Source organism: Coffea arabica, chromosome 6e (genome assembly GCF_036785885.1).
Source record: "Coffea arabica cultivar ET-39 chromosome 6e, Coffea Arabica ET-39 HiFi, whole genome shotgun sequence".
Lineage (NCBI taxonomy): Eukaryota > Viridiplantae > Streptophyta > Magnoliopsida > Gentianales > Rubiaceae > Coffea > Coffea arabica.
In genome coordinates this window covers 57,741,648-57,765,655 of record NC_092321.1, presented here as the reverse complement: position 1 = coordinate 57,765,655, position 24,008 = coordinate 57,741,648, and the positions used below count along the sequence as shown (strand labels likewise).

The window sequence follows — 24,008 nt, the reverse complement described above, 5'->3', positions numbered from 1 at the left end:
TGCTTAACGCACACTCTACATGTGTGTGTCTCAAATAAGTACTGAATATCAAAATTCGTGTAGCAAAAGAAAAAGAAAAAAAAAATGCAAAGTTGAGCTTTAATTTGCTGCATGTAGCTTTAACCCTAAAAAGTATAAAGATAGGATTTAGTTATTACCCATCAAGAAACTGACATTGTAAAATTGTGAACTGGAATATAAGGATTTGGTAGATGTTGTGATTTTCACAATTACATACCAGTCGCAGCCATTAATTTTTTCAAATCTATCGTTATCTAATCTCCTTACCGCATGATTGATTTTTAATGGATCAATCTTTTCTTACCCATGTTTCGTATCCGGATTACGGAATGCCCAGAATGGAAAAGTCTTTCCACTCAAAATGCTTTTCTAGTTAGAACGATATGGAAAAAAAAATTTTCATTCTAATGTCTGGTATGCATGTTAGAATCAAATGTTCATCCCATTTCCAGTATCTGGTACAATCAATTTTTAGAGGTCAAACTGGAATAAATATGTATAAAATTGACTTAATTACCCTGAAATCTTTTATTGAGCATTACATATTTTTGTATATTTTGTTTATTCGTGCTATACCATTTGTTACTTTATATGAGGAACTTTGACTCTTTTTTTTTTTTTTTGTACATTATGATGGCTTATGTGCTTATTGAAATCATTTGATTATAATATTATATCATTTTTGGATTTTAATTAACAATGTAATCACTAGCTTACAAAAAATTAAATTACGTGAAGTTAAACATTCATATTCTCTATTTATTAGTTTTTACCATTTATGTGAAGTGCCAAAAAGGAATCCTTACATATTTGCCCAGAAGTTTAAAGAATAATATCTTAAAATTAGCAAAGAAAAAATATTTTAAAAATAACTGGAATAGTTTGTAATTATGGTCAATTATTAATTAAACTAACAAAAAGCCTACTAATTGTTAATAAAACAAAGAGATCTATGAGGATAAATTTGACTACAATAATTTTGGACATTCTAGGATAAAGGAGGAAAGAGCTTTTCTTAGAATTTTATGACGAATGAAATTTTCATGAAAAAGTTGGGATGAGTTTTCCAGGAATTCCAACTCAAAAAATCTATACCAAATAGGAAAATGGAATGAATGAGTCGAAAAGACCTTTCTATTCTAGGCGATTCTTGCGTACCAAACGAGAGATAACTGTGTGTACTATAGATAATGACGACTAATCTTACTTTTAATTTGAATTCTAAGTTTTACATATACGTCATGCATCCGAGATAGCTAGTATAATGTCACGCCCAAACCCGTAATCGATAGGTTTGGAGTCAAGCATGAGACCTTACTTGCATCAATACAATACATCTTTATTGTGACTTATAAAATTCACTCAAAATTAAAACTTACAAGTTTCTCAACAATAATAGAACCTCAACTACTTAAATCAAATCAACAGAAACTAAAGTTATCAACATTGGTCCAAAAACTTAACATGGGACGTAACAAGTTCTTAAAACTTTAGAAACCTGCTGGTACTTTAGTCAACAATTCTTAGAGTTCTCCCTTATTTGGTAGGCTTAAGAGTTCTCCCCTATTGCAGAGTACACTCTGGAAAATCTTTACCTTAACTGCAATACCATTTCCTGTGAAATTTCCTCATAACAGCATAGCAGTGAGTATGTTTCTGGAATATAAAGATTCTTACATGTTTTCTGTCATCCTCTGTTTAAGTGTTGAACTATGTTGAGCATTATGAGCCTCGTATCAGTAAATTTCTATCACCAGTAGTGCTTGAGGGACCTTTCTCTTTGGTTCCTAGTAAATAATTTGCTCACACACAGAATTGAAACTCTGGAAATTGTATGCTGAACATTGGACAAGCATATATACAAATATCGTATCATCAATAAATCTCACCTAGACAGGACGATCCATTCATCATTCTACATTTTTATAGTTTTGCTAACATTCTTTTACATACATAATCGAAAATGATCTGTAAAAGACTTCTATTATCCTGCTCTTCTGCTAACTTGAGAACATGTGCAACTCGTGAAAAACCATCATGCTCCTTTAACAAGCTAGCTTCCGTAACCTCTAGCTTCATCTCCTTTTTGGGAAGTCTTGGCTGCTCCAATGCCCATTGCATTGCCCATATTGCCAGAGGCCGCATGTAACCCAGGGATCTGTACTTGCCATCTATGCTCCAAGCCTCTGGTGTTTGAAAAGAGAAGCTGCCGAGGAGCACAAACAACATCACACATGAGCCAAAAGAAGTTCCACCTCAGTATTTGTGGAGTAAAGCTAGAGAGAGACTTATGGAGATAACGCATTTGGACTGCTCAAAAAGAAAAAAAAAAAAAACACATTTGGACCTACCATACAACGGAAGTTACCTAGAAATGCTTACAATCGACTAATCGCCTACAACAGATTTTTTGTTTATGCAGTACTTCTGTGATTTTTGTATACAAACTCCAACTCAAATGGTACATGAGAAATATATATTGACAAGCACAGTCCCAACATCGTCTATGTAAATGGTGAAGTTTCAACATAAAGCTTGACAAAATTTAGATAGGGATCAGAAGTACTAGATCTAGAAACATGAAAAACAGATATAGGGATCAGAAGTACTAGATCCAGAAACAAACAAAACAGATTTTCCATATCTGTATACCCTTCTTCTGTAAGTGATGTCTTAACATACTTAAATGCAGCTTAGGTAAGGAATATCTATCCAAGCCATCATCAAGAAATAAAGGCAAATATGCACAAAATTTGAGGCATCTGCCTGAAGTTGAGAATGTCACACTGTGGTATGTAAAGTTTGTGGTGCATATAGGATACATATCATTCTGAGAAACAATGTGAGCATTGGAAGAGTAACAAGATTGTTATGCCTCCATCAAAAGATAGTTCATCTTCAAACCACCTCTGTAATCTCTTCTGTTTTTAAAAAACTAGTTTTTCAAATACTATAAAAATTTTTAAAAATTACTCTAAAAGGTACTCCAAAAAATAGTCTAAATTTTTTTTAATGTTTAAAAAATATCCCGAAATATATTTTAAAAACTCTACTACTCTTAAATTTTTCAAAATATTTTCTAAAAATATCCCAAAATATACTCTAAAAACTCTGCTACAGTAAAATTTTTCAAAAACACCCCAAAAACAGCTAATCCAAACAACTAATAAGCCCAATATTTTATGAAATGTCAATGCCAATAACAAGTATAAAAACCTGCCAAGAAAAAAAGTAAAAAAAGCCTTTTGAGGCTGCCCAGAAATGTTTTTTCAATTGAGGTTGTAAGGCAACGAAAAATGTTGTATTCTCAAAAACAAAAGTCAGAGTTTGCTTAAGCTAGAGACAGGGTACAGAACTGGAAAGAAAGACAATTTTGAGGTCAAAAAAAAAAACGAAGACAAACAGAGTCAGAAGTTTCTAAATTCTAGGAACTTTCATCATTAAGGGAGAAGAAATGACGGTGTTAACATACCCAAAACCTTCTTTTGCCCAAGCAACTTCATGGACTCCACCTGCTGTTTTAAATGCCATCTCGATTAGATCTTCCTGCATCATGGCTGCAGCAACAGCATATGTAACTCCACTCCATATTTCCCTTGATTGGTGGTGAGACACGTCTGGTTCTCCACTAGGCAGCATCCCGTTAAGAGCTCCAATCCTTCCATCTTTTACCCTTAAGACATTGAAATTGTAAATGGTCTCTAGGGCAATTTTTGCTTTCTCTTCATCAACTATGGGTAATAGACCACAAGCACGAGCATACCTACCAAAATTTTTCTCAAATTAGGTGTTGATTGTTCATGAAAGAAGCAGTTTCTTCATCTTGAACTAACATACAAAATGAAAATTTACATTTTACACTATGTGTTCATGCCCTTCACAACCTTCACTAGATTACAGTAGTATACTTGTTTCATAACTCTTCTTCACTCGACAACCAAACACATTCATTTGACAATCAATCACAGCATATAGAATATGTGAAGAAAATTTATGTACGAAACCTACCACTGTCCAGCCAACTGATCCGCTTGAATTGAAGAACCGGCACTGCAACCACTATTGTCATAGTCAAAGTACGATCCATTCCATAATTTTCCATACACTCTCTTTGCCTTCTGAAATTTGAACCAAAAGTAGTCCTCAGAACCCTTGTCACCAACTTCACCAGCCAGTGCTGAAGCAGCTTGCAGGGCAGCAACCCATAGCCCACCACAGTATGCACTCACTCCAGACATAGACCATGTATCATATGTCTGATCAGGAAACCCTTCATTTTCAATCATCCCATCCCCATCCTTGTCAAATTGATCCATATAAGCCATTGCAACATAGCTGACCGCCAAACAGCTTCGGCAAATTTTTCATCACAAGTTGCGACCACATCCCTATAAACTCGCAGAACAAACTTTGGGTTCAAATCTTTCCACCTATCAGTGTTGTGAAGGCTGAAGACATTTACTTCAAACCATGGATCATTCATTCCAATATCATGAGGAACAGCACCAAGAACTTTTCTTGAAACCAAGCTTCCATCATGCAAAAGTCTCTTATCACTGGGGTCATGCATCAAAACTGCAGCAGCAAAGTCTCTTTGGATGCTAAGTTCAAGTTTTGGGAAGAGCATAAGTAAGGGAAATGACGCATAAAAGTGAACATCATAGGCATTACACATGTGATACTCAATTCCTTCAAGATAGAGGAACTGGCCAACGTTTTCGAGAAATTTCCAAGTTTGTGATGAAATTTAAAAAAATTCTACAAAAGGGGTGATTTTGGTGAGGTATTCCGTAAGGGGGATCTCCGCATTCCATGAATGCGAGCTCACCAGAGCTCGCATTCCAGGAATGCGAGCTCAGCAGAATTTTTCGCAATTTTTTTTTTGAAGGGCAATAGAGCTCGCATTCGCGGAATGCGAGCTCTCCCAAATTTAAGCTTTGGGCATTTACGCTATCCCAAATGACACCTGCATTGGCATTGAGAAAGTGTTGTAAATGCTGTCAATATGATGGTCTATGTACTGGTTTTACTTGCCTGAATAGTCAGATGTGCAACTTCTGGCAGTTATCTGCTGCTGAACTGGGATCACACTGAATACTTTAACAGTACTAACAATGAGATGCCTACGAGAATTATCCGTCACTTGGTATGGTTGCCCAGATTTCTTTTCTGAATTTGTGAAAAGAACTCTGATAGCAGATTTTAGTTCTCCGAGTAGCTCTCCGAGTAGCTGAGCAGGGGAAAGAGCTGGAGCTCACAAAATTTTGTTTCCCCGGGACAGCTTAAAGTCATAGAAATGCAAGCTCTCCCAAATTTAAGCTTATTGAGCTCGCATTCGCGGAATGCGAAGACCCTATTTGCAGAATAGTCTCCAAAAAAGGCCCCAGTTGTAGAATTCCTTTTTTTTTTCATCATAAACTAAGAATTCACCCCAACGTTTTCCTCCCCGCTTTGAAGCAGATTTTTTCCAGAGGCAGAATTCAACGACATAGGAGAATGAATCTCCTCAAATGTTGAACACATTCTTGCTAGGATGTTTGTAGCAGTGTCACTTTGATTGGAATGACTGATGGTGTTTTTGAGAGCTGAAAATGATCTACCGAGTGAAAACCTTTTGTCCTGTGTGGCAGATAAACTATGCACAGCTGGTAATCCATCTGTATAACAAAATATATTTAAGAGCATTCAGCCAAATCAATTTAGCGCTAGACCATAAAGATTTGTTATCCCCATGTACCTGTCCAAATTGATCCTCCTGTATTAAGGTAATAGAGTTCATTGAAAAGAGTGATACGATACCTGAAATGAACCATCTTGAAAGTGAGCTTCATGATACACACAGGCAACAAAGATATGAAAGCTTACCATTCAGGAAGGATTTCGTCTTCAAGAATGGGCCTTTGCCAAGCTTCTATTTGCGACTCCCAATTTTCATGCTCTAAGACTAAGATTCATAACTCAAGGGCAAAGTAACAAACTTAGTAATTTAATAAGTACTATTGAGAATGAGAAGGGCATACATGCTAATTCTATTTTCATCTGTCTTTTCCATATAAATATTTTTGTATGTTTTACAAAACTAAAATGTCACAAAGCCTTCAGCATCAGTTGGAAAATTACCAATAATAGCATCACGTGCAATTGCAGATGCTGCATTTCCAGAAGCTCCATAATATTTTGTATACCGCCTGTATGTACGCATCTGAGTTATGAGAACTACAGAAGCTAGCTTGTGAAAACAAAAATATTAGAAACGTGTCATTCACTACTGGCCTGTGGTAAGTCCTTCCACCTAAGAAGTTCACTTCAGGACAGTCCCATACCAGTGAAAATGTGACACTGCGAACTGTTTCTGCTGGAACACTCAAGGAAGCTGCAATAGCTGCTCCAACAATTGAACCCGGTCTTGAATTTATTAGAAAATAGTTGGATAAAAAAATGGGTAAAATTCAAATATTTAACAATTTAATAATTTTTTTCAACCAGACATGCCACTTAAGAGAGAGAAAATGGATAATTGAATTAAGAGCTTTTATGTATATATATACGTATTAGGCTAAATTCCACTTTGGACCCATAAAATAGCTGCATTTCCACTTTAGTTTTTGAACTTCATTTTTGATACTTTACCCTTTAAAATGTGACATTCATCCCACTTCAATCCTCAAAATTTAGTTTTGGACATTTTACCCTCCTAAATATGAGATCTAATTATCTCTAGGCTTAAAGGAGTGCGCTATTCATGCCACTTCCACTTAATCATGCGAATGATTAACTGTTCAAATGAGCAAGCAAAAACACATGATTACAATGATTTCTAGTGCACTTGGTTGCGGGCAAGAAACAAAGACTCTTAGATTTGTCACAGATGCAAGAAAGCTCGTTAATCTTACAGTGGAAAAGAGGAAACTTGGCCAGCTTGCTTAGCAAAGTTGCTGGCAATCATTGCCATTAATTAATTAAAACTGCAATTGGTAGCATCAAGTAAGTTGCCATGAACGGGTCCAAGTCCTTACATTTTTCTATTTAGGGAGCAGAAAACTTATGAGGGTTCATAAACGATAAAACTTAGCAGACTATTTGTACGAAAAATGCTGGCTAAAATGGAGATAATATCGAAGGAGTTCATAAAGCCATCATCTCCAACAACCATGGATAGTAAAAAGACGTGAAACTATCCTTTCTAGATCAAATTGCACCGCCCAATTTTGTCCCTCTAATTTTCTTCTATCAAAAACATGAGTCCTCGAATGTTGATAATTCCCAAAGATGCCAGCATCTAAAACAGTCTTTATCAGAGTCATTAACAAGATTTTACCCATTAGCCGGAAGGATCAATGACTCCAATCTTTGCTTCATTGATTGTGATGACTCCGGAGCTCTTTTTATTGAAGCTCAAGTTCACGCTCAACTATCAGAAAAGTTATCCCAAAGTACAGCCATAGAGGAGCTAAACCAATATCTCCCCTTAGAGCTCTATGCCCATGATGCCGATAACATACCATTAGCTATTCAAATCAGTTTCTTTGAATGTGGAGGCATGGCAATTGGAGTTTGCATTTCACATAAGGTAGCTGATGCAATGTCGTTTGTGACATTTATGACTACATGGGCTGACGGGATTTTTATATCAATGCAAGTTTAATTCCAATTTTACACCTGTTGGACTGCAAGTATACAGATCGCAATTGTAGTACAAGATGTGTATCGGGTCGATCCCACGAGGAGCAATTTAAACAATTACTAAGCCCTTGTTTTCTCTATTATTTAGACTTATAATTAATTTGAGTAGAGAAAGTATAATGCTGTAGTCTACAAATCTGATATACAAATCTGGTTTAACAAATGCTGAAAGCAAATAGAGAAATTTCACTTAAGAAAGATTCTAGGGATGTAGATTCCACTTATGGCATAAACAACACAAATGAATGGACTTACTTCTTGCTATTATTCTTGTTTAACCAGAGATTCATTTCCAAAGTTTCCAAGTCCCATTTTCATGATGAAATGGCCTAAAGCAATATAGATTTCCCTATTTTCATGGTGAAATACTACTACTACTTTGTTTTATTTCATGAAATGCTAAATAATCCACCTAAGTGTATCTCTATTTTCATGAACATACAACTCAAGCTCTACTCATATGTTTCCATTGTTATTACCAATTCTCATTGAACAATAACAACTATAAACAAGCTATTGGTGATCAATCAATAACAAGTAATCACAGCTACACAAGTAGACAAGTTAATACAAGATATAACAAGTGTAAATTACATTCAATTCATATTATTTAGCCATAAGTTTCATCTACTCCCTAGATAAAAAAAATTAGCTACTCATGAATGATTTAACAATCAAATTCACAAGTTTATTAATGTAAAACATCATAAAGTACAAGTATAAGAAAGATAAAAGAAAATTTAGCCAATTGAAGGTGAAGCTCTCCAATTCCTGCTATACTCTTGCACAATATGATTACAAGTGAAACACTCCAAAAAAATGCTTCTCCAAAAACTCCTATCTAGAGAGAAAAATGTTACAAGATGAAAAACTAGCTACGTATGGTAATCCCCTCACCTCTCCCCTGTGTTTCTGCATAAAAAGTGGTAGAAAGTCTCTCTTTTCCTTCATAATTTCCTCCACTCAGATTTTGTAAAAAGAAGTCAAAGATATGATGTTTCTTTTTGTCTACACTCATTTGGTCTTCTCTTTTGTTGCAGAAGCATGTGCCACCGATTTCTGTCCCTCAAAATAGCTGGAAAAGTTGTGAAAAAGGTAAAGAAAAACGGCTGTGCCACTTGCTGAGGAGAGAGGCAGATCCGAGCCCCAGATCCGAGGGGTGATAATGGATTCGGGCTCGGATTTGTGGATCCGAGGACTTTCCATGATGGATCCGAGGTCGGATCGTTCTGATCTCGGATACACTCCTCCCGAAGTACAGACGAGAGCTCGGATCCCTCTTGTTTACACGGATCTGAGCTCGGATCCGTGTTGATCAATTTTTCCAGTTTTTCACTTCTTTCCTTTTTCTACATTTTTGCTCCCAATTTCTTTTGTACTTTGTCCTCTAGACGATCCTTACATTTCTTTCAACTCATGCATGAATTTCATACATTAATAACCTTCACAATTTCACAAAATTAACGCATTAATCCACTCATTTATCAAGTTTTGAACACTTAAACAATATTTAAGCAATTATCACCAAAAGAGTTCAAATATGGCTTTAATCTTCTCAAAACATACCAAAAATTCATGCCAAATTTGTACAAAATGTACGTTAAATATCCACTTATCAAATTCCCCCACACTTGAATCATTGCTTGTCCTCAAGCAATTTTACACAAAAGTACTTACTACAATGATTCAATAGATAAAACAATATTCGTACTTTTGTCAAATTTAATTCCTCAAAAATCTAGAAACCAATCATTATGTCATTTCTCATATTACACTAAATACTCATAATATTCAATTAAATAAAAATAATTATGCCTTAATTTCAACAAATTCAAATCAATCTCTCATTCTATTCTAATTCCACCAATAAGTAAATCATATAGTCAATTTTATGGCCTTCCTCATCCCAAAACTTAACAATTTAGAGGGATTTATTCACATTTCATCTTATTTAAATAGTGAAAATGTCTTTTTACGCGAAAATCAACACTTTTAGGTGAAAATTTCCGGTTACTCAACATTTCACTTATTCAAATTGCTAAGCATACTCTTAATTCCAATACCTTTTTACACGAATGTCGACATTTGTAAATGCTAACCCCCGATTACTCAGTATGTGAATCATTGGAATAGAAAATTAATAATATTATTCTCTTTTTTTTTCAACACCATATAATTTCTTTTTCCCTCTAAGCATAATTAAAGGAAGCATTTGGCCTTGTCTTGACTATATCAATCACTTACTTATAAAATTAAGTAAAAATGAGAAATATCATTAATCATGCAAAATTCTAAGCATAATTTTTCTTATTTAACTAAATATACTTTCTAAAATGTAAAAATCCTAATTGCATAATAATTCATTCCAAGCCAAATAAGGACTAAATTTTTCCAAAATACATATAGCATTTTATCTAATGGAAGAATTAGACACTTAAAATTTTAACATTTTGGCCATTTAATTGAAAGAATTGCAATGAAATATTGGAAAATATTTTAGAAATATTTTGACAGAGTTTCCCCATAAAAATGGACAAAACTCCCTGCCAACAACCTCAATTTCACAAAAATTATCCTTATGACCATATTTCCAAATATAATTCCAACATTTTTAAGCCATAAACACTAAAATCATGCATTTTAAGACACAATTATCCATAAAATAAAGTAATCCCTCCCCCACACTTAAAATCTACAATGTCCTCATTGTAAAGGAAGGTAAAAGAAACTGAAACTTCCCTCAAATAGGTGGTGATGCAATTTGAAGCCCTTAATCATCACGATCATCCAAATTCTGTCTAAAATGAGACAACAAGGGTATCAAACACCATAAGTAGCACAAGATGATTCAAATAAAAGAAAAATAAAATCTACACAGTTTGTCTTAACAAAAGAAAAGAAAAATAAAGAAATAAAGGATCCAATCCGCTAAGAAGCATCATGGCTGCTCGGAACGAGGGTCTACTGCCTCCTCGGCTCCATGAGGACCCTGTGAGGTACCAATATGGCCCTCCTCCTGCTGAGGTGTCGTAGTAGGGGACCGGTGGATATGAAAATGATTCTCGATCGCACGAAGACGGCAATCATGTCTGTCGAGTCGCTCTGTCATCATCCGCTCGGTCTGGTCAATACGCTCGACGACTCTTGCCTCCATACAACAAATGGCATTGAGGAGCTCTTGCCACTTGGAGCTCGGTGGAGGAGGTGGTCGCGGAACAGGAGGAGAAAGAGTCTGCTGTGCCTCCGACGTCTCTTGAGTTTCCGCTTGTGGTTCAGTGTAAGGCGGAGGTTGAGTGGAAGTCGATGCTTCTCCTGTGTCCCAGACCAGAGCAGCTCCAAAATGCGTAGAAATACCTAAGGATTTGAGTATCGAAGAATTTACCTCCTCGGCCGACCTAGTTACCACAGCTCTCTCGGTTCCAAGAGGAACTTTGAGCTTCTCAAAAATGAGGGATAGCAGTCGAGGAAATCCGAAGCAAGTCTCGCCGGCCCTCATGCAAGCCGTGGTCCGCATATAACTGATGATAATGCTGGGTAGAGGAATACCGGTCAACTGCTCACCCACACCATGCATCATCTTGTCCAAGAAGTAGAGATCACTGTTGCGGAGCTCCCGTTTTCCACTTCTTTTTGGTACCACATTGAAGGCAAAGAGGTAGAAAATCAAGTGATACCTATGCTCGAAGGAATCGGCGTAAACTGTAAGCTTCTTCGTAGTTCCTCTCTCTCGATACTGGCCCTTGAGGCGTCCAACCGCCTCTCCCACCTACCAAGGGTCTCGAGCCTTGAACTCCTTAGTCAATTTGACATCTTCGCCTTCGTCTTTGAGTTGGACGAAGCGTCTCAGTGTATCTCAATTGAGAGCTACTCTCCTGCCTCGAACCCATGAGACAATGAGGTTACCACTGTGGCTCTGTTTGTTTTCTACATTAACGTAGAACTCCCGGACCAGATTGGGGTAGTGGTGCTTGGACAACTGAAGGATGCTCTCCCATCCAAGTCTCTTGAATGCTGTAGAAATGTGATAGTGCACGTCCACCTCCAGTGCCAAGTGCTTCTCAATTATGATCTCCTTGTCCAGTCCAGCTTCATACCACTGTTGGTTTTCAAACGATGTGAATCGTGTGGTATCGTAGTCTGGAGGTGGCTCGTTACGGCTAGTAGATGCGGTCTTCCGGCGAGAGCGTGGTGGCGGCTCCGGCGAAAGAGATTCTTCTTCAGGTGACTCCTCATGCAAAGAGGGTGTGTGTTCCTCACTTGAGGAAGGAGTATGAGTACGAATGCGAGCCCTCCTTGTGCGAGTCATAATACCTACACACAAACAAGATGAATATGCATTAGAAACATTTTAAACTTGCTCCCAAATAATAAATAAGAATTTAAGAAAATTTTGGCAGAGTTTCTCCTTGAAAAAGGGCTAAACTACCTGCCAACAACCTCAAAATTCAAGCAAATATTCTTCCTAACACCTCACAAATCCAATTCTCATATTGAGAATGAATATTACCAACAAGGTTGTCAGGATATGCAAAATACTTCCAATACTTTGAGAATTAAAACCATTTGTAAAAATGGTATAAAATTTGAAAGTAAAGTAGACTATCAATGACAATGTGCTCTAACATCTCCCCATTGCCTTATGAAAAACATCCTCCATTCAAAAAAAAAAAATTATAAAATTTATCACCGTATTAACAAATTTCTTAATTCTAAGCAAACAACCATTACTAATGATATATATTATCACAATGTAGCACAATTGTAGCATTAAAATCCAAAATATATGCATTTCCAAATTCATGTGCATTTACCTAGAAAAATTTGACAAAATAATATCAAATCTATGATTTCCTCAAAAATAAGCGTAAAAATTGTTATAACAATGTAGTACAATTGTATCAAGAAATTTCAACAAATAAGCTTTTAGCACATATACTCAAAAACTAAAAAAAAAAATTGCAAAAATAGGAATTATAAAATCGCAAAAGAAATTGCAAATTGTTACCTCAAATGTATAGGAGGATGCTAGAGGATGATAATGATGAAAAATGAGGAAGAAACAAGTCTAATTTCACCCAGAAATCGAAGAATTTCCGTGCGGCCCGAAATCCCCTTTTGAAAATCAAAAACCACTTTTGATGATGTTTTGTGGTAAAAAAGCTTAGGGTTTCTGATCATACAAGGGTTAGGGAGGTGTTTATGGTGAAAGATTGGAGATTTGATGGATGAAATGGAAGATTGGAGGAAATGGGGTAGGGTTTCGGTGAGAAGAGGGAAGAAATATTTGAAAAGTGCAGAAACGAAGCCTCGTTTCTGCTATATCCGCGAACCGATCCGAGCTCGGATCGGTTCTGGAGGCCTCGGATCCGATAGGACTCGGATCAGTCCCAACAGAAACACAGACGAGCCCTCGGATCTTTCTGGGTTGGAATGGATCCGTGCTCGGATCAGTGGATCCGCGGTAGAATTTGTCTGGGCTTTTCGGATCCGAGCTCGGATCCGTATTTCTCTGCACTAATTGCAGAAACTGCAATTTTTTAAACTTTTTCTCCTTTTTCCGGCCAATTCCAAATCACACATTGGACAAACTTTTTATCAATTCTAACTTCCCACGCACATGTAATATACCATAAACACAATATCCAACCTAAACACATCAAACATATTTGCATTGAAAATCGAGATGTGAGGTTCTTTGATCATTTTTGCACTTTTACACCAAAATGGCATTTTTAGGCACTTTTACATCAAATGAGTCCATGAGCATTTATAACCATGTCATCACCAAAACTCACTTAAATATACTTGAAATGCATAATGTATATATATATGCATGGGAATTTTATGCACTTAAAACACAATTTGGTTGAAAAACTCCCTTTTCACACATGTTCTTCAAGTGCACGTCCAAGATGGATGATAAAACTCCCGTACCTCCTACAAACAAGTGAAATACATCTAATTAGTCAATTAAATTACACTAAAATGTAAGAAACACATAAAAACACACAAATACACTATTATTATTGGGTTGCCTCCCAACAAGCGCTTTTGTTTATAGTCGTTGGCTCGACTCTCTTATAACTTCTTTAACTCTCCATTGTATTTCCTAAGGAGTAAATTACTCCTTTAGGAACTTTTTCTCCGGCCAAATAGAGTTTCAATCTTTGGCCATTTACTTTGAATGGAGCACCATTTTCTCCTTTTATTTCCACTGCTCCATAAGGAAACATGCGAACCACTTCAAATGGACCGGACCATCGAGACTTAAGTTTTCCAGAAAATAATTTAAGTCTTGAGTTAAACAACAAAACCTTTTGCCCTTCTTCAAAATGCTTAGGAAGAATGTGTTTATCATGCCAAAATTTCACTTTTTCTTTGTATATCTTGACATTCTCATACGAAGTCAACCGCAATTCCTCCAATTCGCTTAACTCAAGCATTCTCTTTTCACCTGCAGATTTAAAATTAAAATTAATAGCTTTAACAGTCCAATAAGCTTTATGTTTTATTTCCACAGGTAAATGACACGCTTTCCCATAAACAAGCTTATATGGAGACATTCCCAACGGCATTTTAAATGCCGTTCTATACGCCCATAAAGCATCTTCAAGCTTGTTCGACCAATCCTTTCTTGATCGGTTTATCGTTTTCTCCAAAATAATTTTAATTTCCCGGTTGGCCAACTCCGCTTGTCCATTAGCTTGAGGATGATAGGGGAGTGACTTTTTATGCCTGCATCCATATTTAAACAACAAAGTCTCAATAACTTTATTACAAAAATGTTTACCTTCGTCGCTTATTATTGCCTTTGGGACTCCAAACCTACAAAATATGTTCCGTTTCAGGAACTTAAGCACAATTTTAGCATCATTAGTTTGTGAAGGAATGGCCTCCACCCATTTAGAAACATAATCAACTGCTAAAAGGATGTACTTATTATTATATGAACTAGGAAATGGTCCCATAAAATCAATGCCCCAAACATCAAATAATTCAACTTTCAAGTATGTAGTCAAAGGCATTTCATTCTTTCTTGAGATATTATCTGTTCTTTGGCATTGATCACAACTTTTAACCTAATTTCTAGTATCTCGGTACATAGTAGGCCAATAAAATCCGGATTGCCATATCTTTGCTACGGTCTTAGTAGTACTAAAATGACCTCCCGTTTCAAGAGTATGACAATGCATTAAAATGCTATGTACCTCCTCCTCCGGAACACATCTTCTAATTATTCCATCTACACAATGTTTGTAAAAGAATGGTCCCTCCCAAAAGTAATGTTTAGCATCATTTAAGAATTTTTTCCTTTGATGAGAATTCAAATCATTTGGTATCACTCCACTAGCTATAAAGTTAACTAGATCAGCATACCATGGTGACTTATAAATTGCCATTAAAAACTCATCTGGAAATTCTTCTTTAATGGAAGAATGGTCTTCTTGCGGCATGTTCTCCAGTCTAGAAAGATGATCAGCAACTAAATTCTCGGATCCTTTTTTATCTTTGATCTCCAAATCAAATTCCTACAATAATAAAATCCATCGAATTAGTCGCGGTTTTGCATCTTTCTTATTTAACAAATACTTGAGTACTGCATGGTCGGTATAAATGATAACTTTAGATCCTACTAAGTACGATCTAAATTTATCCAATGCAAAAATCACTGCTAGCAACTCTTTCTCTGTTGTTGCATAGTTGACTTGGGCTTCATTTAACATTTTACTTGCATAATAAATGACATGAAGTCGTTTATCACGTTTTTGCCCAAGAACAGCCCCAACTGCAAAATCACTTGCATCACACATCAATTCGAATGGCATGCTCCAATCCGGTGATGCTATTATGGGTGCGGAGACAAGTTCCTTCTTCAACCTATTAAAAGCAAGTAAACACTCATCATTAAAGTGAAAAGGAACATCTTTTGCAAGTAATTCACATAAAGATTTAGCAATCTTTGAGAAATCCTTAATAAACCGTCGATAAAATCCCACATGTCCAAGAAAGTTGCGAATGCCTTTCACATTGGTCGGTGGAGGCATTCTCTCAATAACCTCTATTTTGGCTTGATCAACCTCAATACCTTCTGAGGAAATTTTGTGGCCTAGTACAATACCTTCACAAACCATGAAGTGACATTTTTTTCAATTGAGTACAAGGTTTGTTTCTTCACATCTCTGTAAAATTAGATCTAAATTGTTAAGACAATCATCATAAGTAGATCCAAATACAGAAAAATCATCCATGAAGATTTCCATAATTTTCTCATTAAAATCAGAGAAAATTACCATCATGCATCGTTGGAAGGTGGCCGGTGCATTGCACAGTTCAAAAAGCATCCTTCGAAATGCAAAAGTACCGTAAGGACAAGTGAATGTAGTTTTCTCTTGATCTTCCGATGCAATGACTATTTGATTGTATCCTGAAAAATCATCCAAGAAACAATAAAATTCATATCCGGCCAATCTTTCTACCATTTGATCAAGAAAAGGAAGAGGGAAATGATCCTTTCTAGTAGCTGCATTCAGTTTTCTGTAATCAATACAGACTCGCCAACCAACCACAACTCTAGAGGGACATTTCATCATTTTTACCATATACTATGGTTATCCCCCCTTTCTTTGGCACTATATGAATAGGAGAAATCCACACACTATTAGAAATTGGAAAAATTATACCTGCATCCAACTATTTAAAGATTTCTACGCTTACCACTTCCTTCATGTTTGGATTTAACCTTCTTGGAGTCTCAACCACTGGTTTAGAATTCTCTTCCAATAAAATCCTGTGCATACAAATAGTTGGACTAATTCCTTTGATATCAGAAATTGTCCATCCTATAGCCTTTAAATGCTTCCTCAAAACACGTAAAAGCTTGTCTAATTGTTCCTCATCTAATGTTGAATTTACAATCACAGGCAGTGTCTCTTTTTCTCCAAGAAATGCATATTTGAGGTGCTTAGGCAGCGGCTTAAGTTCAAGCTGCGGTGCTTGCTCACATGATGGTGGAGGTAGCCCTTTGCTCAGTCCTAACTCCTCATATGCATTTCTCCTTTTATAAGGAACCTATGTCTGCAAAAATTCAGTCATTTCTTCAATCTGTTCCTCTTGTATACTTATACCATTAAGACAAAGTTCAAGAGAATCATTATCAAGATTTACTTGACTCATTTCTAATGCCAATTCATCACATATGTCGACTGAATAAACATGGTCGGTAAAAGAGGGATATTTCTCCACTTTACTCAAATCAAATTCCACTTCCTCTTCACCGATTTGAAACTTAAACTTACCTCGTTTGACATCTATTATTGTACCTGCAGTGGCCAGAAATAGTCTACCAAGTATAATAGGTACATTAACATCTTCCTCCATATCTAAAACAACAAAATCGACAGGAATAATGAATTTCTGCACTTTAATGAGCACATTCTCCAATATACCCATTGGATGTCTAATAGACCTGTCAGCCAATTGCAAGGAAATGTTAGTACGTTTCAATTCTTTCAACCCCAATTGCCTAGTCACAGTTAAAGGGATCAATGACATACTTGCACCAAGGTCACAAAGTGCTTTAGAAAATTCTACATTACCGATAGTGCAAGGAACTGTGAAACTCCCTGGATCTTTCAACTTGGGTGGCAATTTGTTTTGTATAATTGCACTACATTCTTCCATTAATGCAATTGTCTCACTATCTACCAACTTCCTTTTCTTGGTCATTATCTCCTTGAGAAATTTTGCGTATGAAGGAATCTGCAAAATAGCATCCACAAAAGGAATGTTAATATGTAATTGTTTAAAAATGTTGACAAATTTCTCAAATTCTTTGTCATTTCTTGAAGGCTTCAATCTTTGAGGGAATGGCACCGGTGGAGGAATTGGTGTTGCATCTTCCATTTGTAGTTCATTTTCCTCCATCTTTTCTTTCCCTTTTACTTCCTTGCTTTCCTCTCCTAACTCATTCAATTTCTTATTTTCTCTTCTTTCAATCTCTCTTCCACTTCCAATTACCGGCGGCTCAACTAATTCTTTACCACTACAGAGGGTTATAGCCTTCACATGCTCCCTTGGGTTCACCTCAGTCTTGCTAGGTAAATCCCCTTGGTTGCGATTATTAACCGCATTAGCAATTTGGCCTAATTGGACCTCAACATTCCTGTACATATTGGTGAGTTGGTCCATTCTTCCCTCAATTCTTTCAAACCGTTGAGTAGTGGCACTAGCTAACTTTTCAATTTTATCATTTGATACATTGGCTAGCTTTTCAATTGCCAATTCCCAAGTTGGTTTGGACTCATGCAGTGGTTGCTTTTGTTGAAAACCCGGTGGATTAACTGGTTTTTGTTGGTTCCCTTGATCTTTTCATCCAAAATTCGGGTGATTACGCCATCCTAGATTATAAGTATTGGAGTATGGATTGTTTTGGGGTGGACGGTTGTAATTGTTGAGATATTGAACCTGTTCACTGTTAGAACACATAAAATCATCATGATCTCCGCCGCAAGTGGTACAACATGCAACAACTACTCCTTGATTAGAACTAGAACCAACTTGCCTATTAAGCATCTTAACCACATTATCCATTTTTGCACTTAACATATTCAAGGTGTCTACTTTGAGCATACCTGCGGTTCTCCTTGAATTACCTCGTTCGTTTGCCCATTGGTAGTTGTTAGCAGCCATTTCTTCGATCAATTGCTGAGCTTCCTCAACTGTCTTTCCCATCAAAGCTCCTCCCGTTACAGCATCTACATGCATCTTTGTTGGATAGGTGAGACCATTGTAAAATGTTTGGACTACTAGCCAATCGGGTAGACCATGATGAGGGCATCTTCGTTGTAATTCTCTATAACGCTTCCAAGCTTCATACAATGTCTCTCCTTCCTGTTGAGAGAAACTAGTTATATCCATTCTCAATTTAGCAATTTTTTCAGGTGGAAAGAATTTATTAAGCAAAGCCTTAGCTAATTCATTCAAAAGTATTTGGAGGATGAGATTGTAGCCAAACCTTGGCCTTGTCCCTTAGTGAAAATGGAAACGATCGAAGTTTAATTGCATCTTCACTAACACCATTAAACTTAATTGTATCACAAATTTCAAGAAATGTTGACAAGTGAGAATTTGGATCCTTGGTAGCATTACTTCCATATTGAGATTGTTGAACCATTTGAATCAGTGATGGTTTTATCTCAAAATTATTAGCGTTTACCGTTGGCCTTACAATGCTAGTTTGAGAACCTTGTGCTCCCGATAAAGCAAAATCTTGCAGAATTCTCCTATTTGATTCATTTTCTGCCATTTCTTCCTCAAATTGTAATTCTATCAAGATATCTTCTATTGGCTGCCAAACCTCTTGTTTCTCTTGATGTGATGTATTCCTCCTCCGTCTTTTTAATGTTCTTTCAATTTCAGGATCGAAATGTGCAACTTCGCGATTTGATCGGTGCATACACTACAAATAAAAACAAGAGAAATTTTGCAGTTTTAATTCAACAACTTGGATAAAAATAATGAAAATATCTAAATTAATAGAGATGATTAGGCCCTAATATTGCCGCTCCCCGGCAACGGCGCCAAAAAATTGACGGAATTTTTATATCAATGCAAGTTTAATTCCGATTTTACACCCGTTGGACTGCAAGTATACAGGTCGCAATTGTAGTACAAGATGTGTATCGGGTCGATCCCACGAGGAGCAATTTAAACAATTATTAAGCCCTTGTTTTCTCTATTATTTAGACTTACAATTAATTTGAGCAGAGAAAGTATAATGCTGTAGTCTACAAATCCACCTAAATGTATCTCTATTTTCATGAACATACAACTCAAGCTCTACTCATATGTTTCCATTGTTATTATCAATTCTCATTGAACAATAACAACTATAAACAAGCTATTGGTGATCAATCAATAACAAGTAATCACAGCTACACAAGTAGACAAGTTAATACAAGATATAACAAGTGTAAATTACATTCAATTCATATTATTTAGCCATAAGTTTCATCTACTCCCTAGATAAAAAAAATTAGCTACTCATGAATGATTTAACAATCAAACTCACAAGTTTATTAATGCAAAACATCATAAAGTACAAGTATAAGAAAGATAAAAGAAAGCTTAGCCAATTGAAGGTGAAGCTCTCCAATTCCTGCTATACTCTTGCACAATATGATTACAAGTGAAACACTCCAAAAAAATGCTTCTCCAAAAACTCCTATCTAGAGAGAAAAATGTTACAAGATGAAAAACTAGCTATGTATGGTAATCCCCTCACCTCTCTCCTGTGTTTCTGCATAAAAAGTGGTAGAAAGTCTCTCTTTTCCTTCATAATTTCCTCCACTCAGATTTTGTAAAAAGAAGTCAAAGATATGATGTTTCTTTTTGTCTACACTCATTTGGTCTTCTCTTTTGTTGCAGAAACATGTGCCACCGATTTCTGTCCCTCAAAATAGCTGGAAAGGTTATGAAAAATGTAAAGAAAAATGGCTGTGCCACTTGCTGAGGAGAGAGGCAGATCCGAGCCCCAGATCTGAGGGGTGATAATGGATCCGGGCTCGAATTTGTGGATCCGAGAACTTTCCATGATGGATCCGAGGTCGGATCGTTCTGACCTCGGATACACTCCTCCAGAAGTATAGACGAGGGCTCGGATCCCACTTGTTTACACGGATCCGAGCTCGGATCCGTGTTGATCAATTTTTTTCCAGTTTTTCACTTCTTTCCTTTTTCTACATTTTTGTTCCCAATTTCTTTTGTACTTTGTCCTCTAGACGATCCTTACATTTTTTTCAGCTCGTGCATGAATTTCATACATCAATAACCTTCACAATTTCACAAAATTAACGCATTAATCCACTCATTTATCAAGTTTTGAACACTTAAACAATATTTAAGCAATTATCACCAAAAGAGTTCAAATATGGCTTTAATCTTCTCAAAACATACCAAAAATTCATGCCAAATTTGTACAAAATGTACGTTAAATATTCACTTATCATCGGCTGCCACAAATCGCTGCGAAGCTGAGGGAACTCTGCCACCCAGTTTTGACTTAGCAGGCCATCGTTTTCCTCAGCTAAACTTCAAGATTGCTAGTTCTCTTCAACTGGTAAAGAATGAAAAGATGGTGACAAAGCGGTTAGTGTTCAACAAAGAAAAGTTGGCAGCACTTAAAGAACTTACTTCCTCTGCTGCCATGGGTTCGCTGGTGAGGGATCCCACTCGGTGGAAGCTGTTTCTGCTTTTATTTGGAAGCATTTTATTGGATTGACAAAGGCTAAAGCTGATAATACTAAACAAACTTTTGCCGCATACCATACTGTCAATTTGAGAACCAGAATGAGCTTGCCGGCTTTTGATCATCTGTGTGCCTTTGGAAACCTTTTTGTCACCACATCTGCCCTATTAGTGTCTGACAAAAATCAAGAACTTCATGATCTGGTATGGCACTTGAGGACAGCATTTACAAAAGTCAATGATGAATTCATTAAGAATGTTCAGAGTGGGATGCCATATCTAAATACCTTGAGTAATGAAATGAAACCACTTTTTGAAGAAGATATGGGCTCTTGTTGTTTCTCCAGTTGGTGTGGATTCCCAGTTTATGAAGTGGACTATGGATGGGGTAAGCCTGTTGTGGTCTGCACTTCAGCTGTTCCAATGAATAATGTGGTAATTTTGATGAGTACAAGATGTGGTGATGGAATAGAAGCATGGATTAACATGCTGGAGGATGAAATTGCTATTCTTCCTGAAGAGATCCTTTCACTTGCAACCGATCATCTCTTGTCATGCCCCTGACAAACGCTGCGATCGCTGTGCCATTATAAAAAATTTAAGCCTTGGTGACTTGTTAAATTGTTGTGTGGTTTTAAGTAAAAAATAAATTTTTTTTTTAAAAAAAGCCACAAATAGTAGCGTAACATTTATCTACAAGTCACAGTTGATCTTGTAATTACGTAAATAGTGACCCTCATTTACAAGTTACAAGGGAGTCAAAAGAATGAAGGTCACCCTTGTGTGATTTGTAAGTGGGGATCACAAGATCAATATTTAAAACTAAATTTTTATGACGTAAGACTATACCTCCTTGTGACATAAAATCATACTTATTGTTTTTTTTTACTATATTAGTTTTTTGTCATAAAAAGAAAGTTTTTGTAACTTACAACAATTTGACAAGTGATCAAAGCCTAAATTTCTTGGAATGTGTTCTCAAGAACATTATTAATCAACAATATGACTTCACCGTTGGAATGGAAACTCTTAGTGTTTGTCCCAAGAATGAACATTGGCCAAAATGGCATTTGTCAAAATTACAAAACAGAAACCCTGAAAAAAACTCAATTTCCAAAAACAAATTTTCTTTTTGATAATCTCGGAAACATGAAACAGTGATCGTGATTCATAGCCTAAGCAAACACTAAGACTGTTGACCTAGAAGGAGCTTTCGTCCTGCGAAGAAAGTTTGTCCTTGAGAGATCAAAACGAGATCACCCCATGCAGATGAATTCACAGACCATGAATTTGAATGTGAGGGATGTTTGCAGCGATGGTTGAAGGATAATGTAAACTTGAATGTGAAATCAATGAATTGCCTACATACGATGAATTTGTTGCTTCATAAAAGATTCTTATAAGATGATCAAAGATCTATGCATTAAGAACATAGCCTTGCATCCTTAAAATGGGAAACTGGAAGAAGAGAACAATCAAATTGTTGAATATGGCGATTAAAGAAAAAAAGATGTTATTCTGGTTGGTAAAAGTTTAATTTTCAAAAGGAAAAAAGGCATGAACAGAAAGAATGTTCTGATCAGTGTGTTCAATCTCATAAATTGTGCACAATTACAAACTCAGTTACAATATTACATGTTTGCAACTAAAACTAAACAAACCACTTTTTGGAGGTAATTGTTGAAGTGTTCTACAAAGTGCCACCGATAATAATGGTGAATAAGATCACACATAAAGTGATAGAGACCAAGATTTTAATGACGATTCGTTTAGCCTAGTGATCTCAAAGAAGGCCAAGAAATGAAAGGAGTATTCAAAAACTAGCAAAACAATAGCAACACGACAAGATTTCAAGTCAAATACTCTGCCGAATTATTGTGGAGTATGCTGAGATCATTTGAAGTTTGTAAAGTTCTTAGTTAGTCACAATTAGGCGGTATATCCTCCTTTTCATTTTCTCTTTGAAATTTTTTAATAAACAGGTTGGACATATGCCTAACCCCTCACTAGTTCCCGGTAATTTTGATTTAAAAAAAACCTACTAATTGAAAATTTTGGACTTTTAATAATTGATATCACTATTTTGAGGACAACATATAGGCTACTTTACCTTCTGGATATTATCAACTATAGTCTTAACCAAATGATGACCAGAAGTGCGCAGCAATCATCATTGAAGAAAATCTTTGTTGACTAGTCAACTATTATATCTCCATCCTTAGCAAAAGAAATATCTCTAGAAAACTACATTTTCGTCTTCAAAATTCTTGGAAGAACCAGCCATGCCTAGAAATGAATATGCACTTGTACATATTACACACGACTTTCACCTATGAAAACTATACTGTGGAAAAATCCTTACCTTAGAATTCAAGTAGCTTGAGAAGAACTCAAAAACACTACCTCTGGTAACGAAAACCTTAACTTGAATTAGTTGATGTGTTGATATTCAATTGCCCCTACAACCAAATTTAATTAGTTAAGACACTTTAGTTCATTTCAGGTGAATAATATAAAGCGCAAATATAGCATTAGGTGATCTCTTATGGTCTTTCCAGCCTTTTCCTCACATCCAAACATCCAATTAGACATTTTGCCCAGTTACATTAACTTGTCAACTATTTTAACATTACCAATTTCTAATGTGAAGGCTAGTTGTCGTATTAGACACGTAAAGTATTCAACAATTTTTCAGCCAAAATTTCAACTCAAGGAAATTAAATAGTCAGGATCATGAATTAATATAAAGAAAACCATGACTTCCGCGAAAGGACTTCAACAATAAACATAGAGACATCCACAATAAGTAGTTGCCAGGAGTTTATCATTTTGATTCTCGATGAATGCGGAAAATAAATGTATACGAACTATGGAAGCCGTCATTAAATATAAAACAAGAGAATCATCGTGTATTGTAGATGTGATTAGCATGTAGTAGTTGCAATTATTGGTCTAGTGCATTCTTGCACCTTGTGATGATCTTCAAAACCTCATTCAAAGCATTAAGATAAGAGTAAATTTTATATACACTGAAAGTGTATACACTATCACCGTTTGAT

At 36.1% G+C, this 24,008-nt stretch overlaps 2 protein-coding genes, 1 non-coding gene and 1 pseudogene across 3 annotated transcripts; 3 read left to right on the top strand and 1 right to left on the bottom strand.

Annotated features, from left to right (window-relative positions):
* Positions 1-1,944: 1,944 nt before the first annotated feature.
* Positions 1,945-6,973, bottom strand: LOC113738730 (uncharacterized; annotated as a pseudogene).
* Positions 6,974-7,124: 151 nt separating this feature from the next.
* On the top strand, positions 7,125-7,666 carry LOC140009962 (stemmadenine O-acetyltransferase-like). Its single transcript, XM_072056314.1, has 2 exons — positions 7,125-7,189; positions 7,291-7,666. Exons 1-2 carry the CDS (start codon positions 7,125-7,127, stop codon positions 7,664-7,666), a joined length of 441 nt encoding a protein of 146 aa, XP_071912415.1.
* Positions 7,667-18,523: 10,857 nt separating this feature from the next.
* Positions 18,524-18,630, top strand: LOC113687485 (small nucleolar RNA R71). The gene has a single exon (XR_003447767.1). It is a non-coding gene; the product is annotated as a small nucleolar RNA R71 (small nucleolar RNA).
* A 2,206-nt stretch (positions 18,631-20,836) lies between these two features.
* Positions 20,837-21,513, top strand: LOC113738738 (stemmadenine O-acetyltransferase-like). The gene is made up of 2 exons (XM_027265993.1): positions 20,837-20,920; positions 20,989-21,513. The coding sequence occupies exons 1-2, from the start codon at positions 20,837-20,839 to the stop codon at positions 21,511-21,513; spliced, it is 609 nt and encodes a 202-aa protein (XP_027121794.1).
* Positions 21,514-24,008: the final 2,495 nt, after the last annotated feature.

Coding starts and splice junctions, on each gene's coding strand:
- LOC113738738 (XM_027265993.1), top strand. CDS start 20,837: ATGGTGACAAAGCGGTTAGTGTTCAACAAAGAAAAGTTGGCAGCACTT. Junction 20,921..20,988: donor CTGCTGCCATGGGTTCGCTG/GTGAGGGATCCC, acceptor GGATTGACAAAG/GCTAAAGCTGATAATACTAA.
- LOC140009962 (XM_072056314.1), top strand. CDS start 7,125: ATGGAGATAATATCGAAGGAGTTCATAAAGCCATCATCTCCAACAACC. Junction 7,190..7,290: donor ACCATGGATAGTAAAAAGAC/GTGAAACTATCC, acceptor TAATTCCCAAAG/ATGCCAGCATCTAAAACAGT.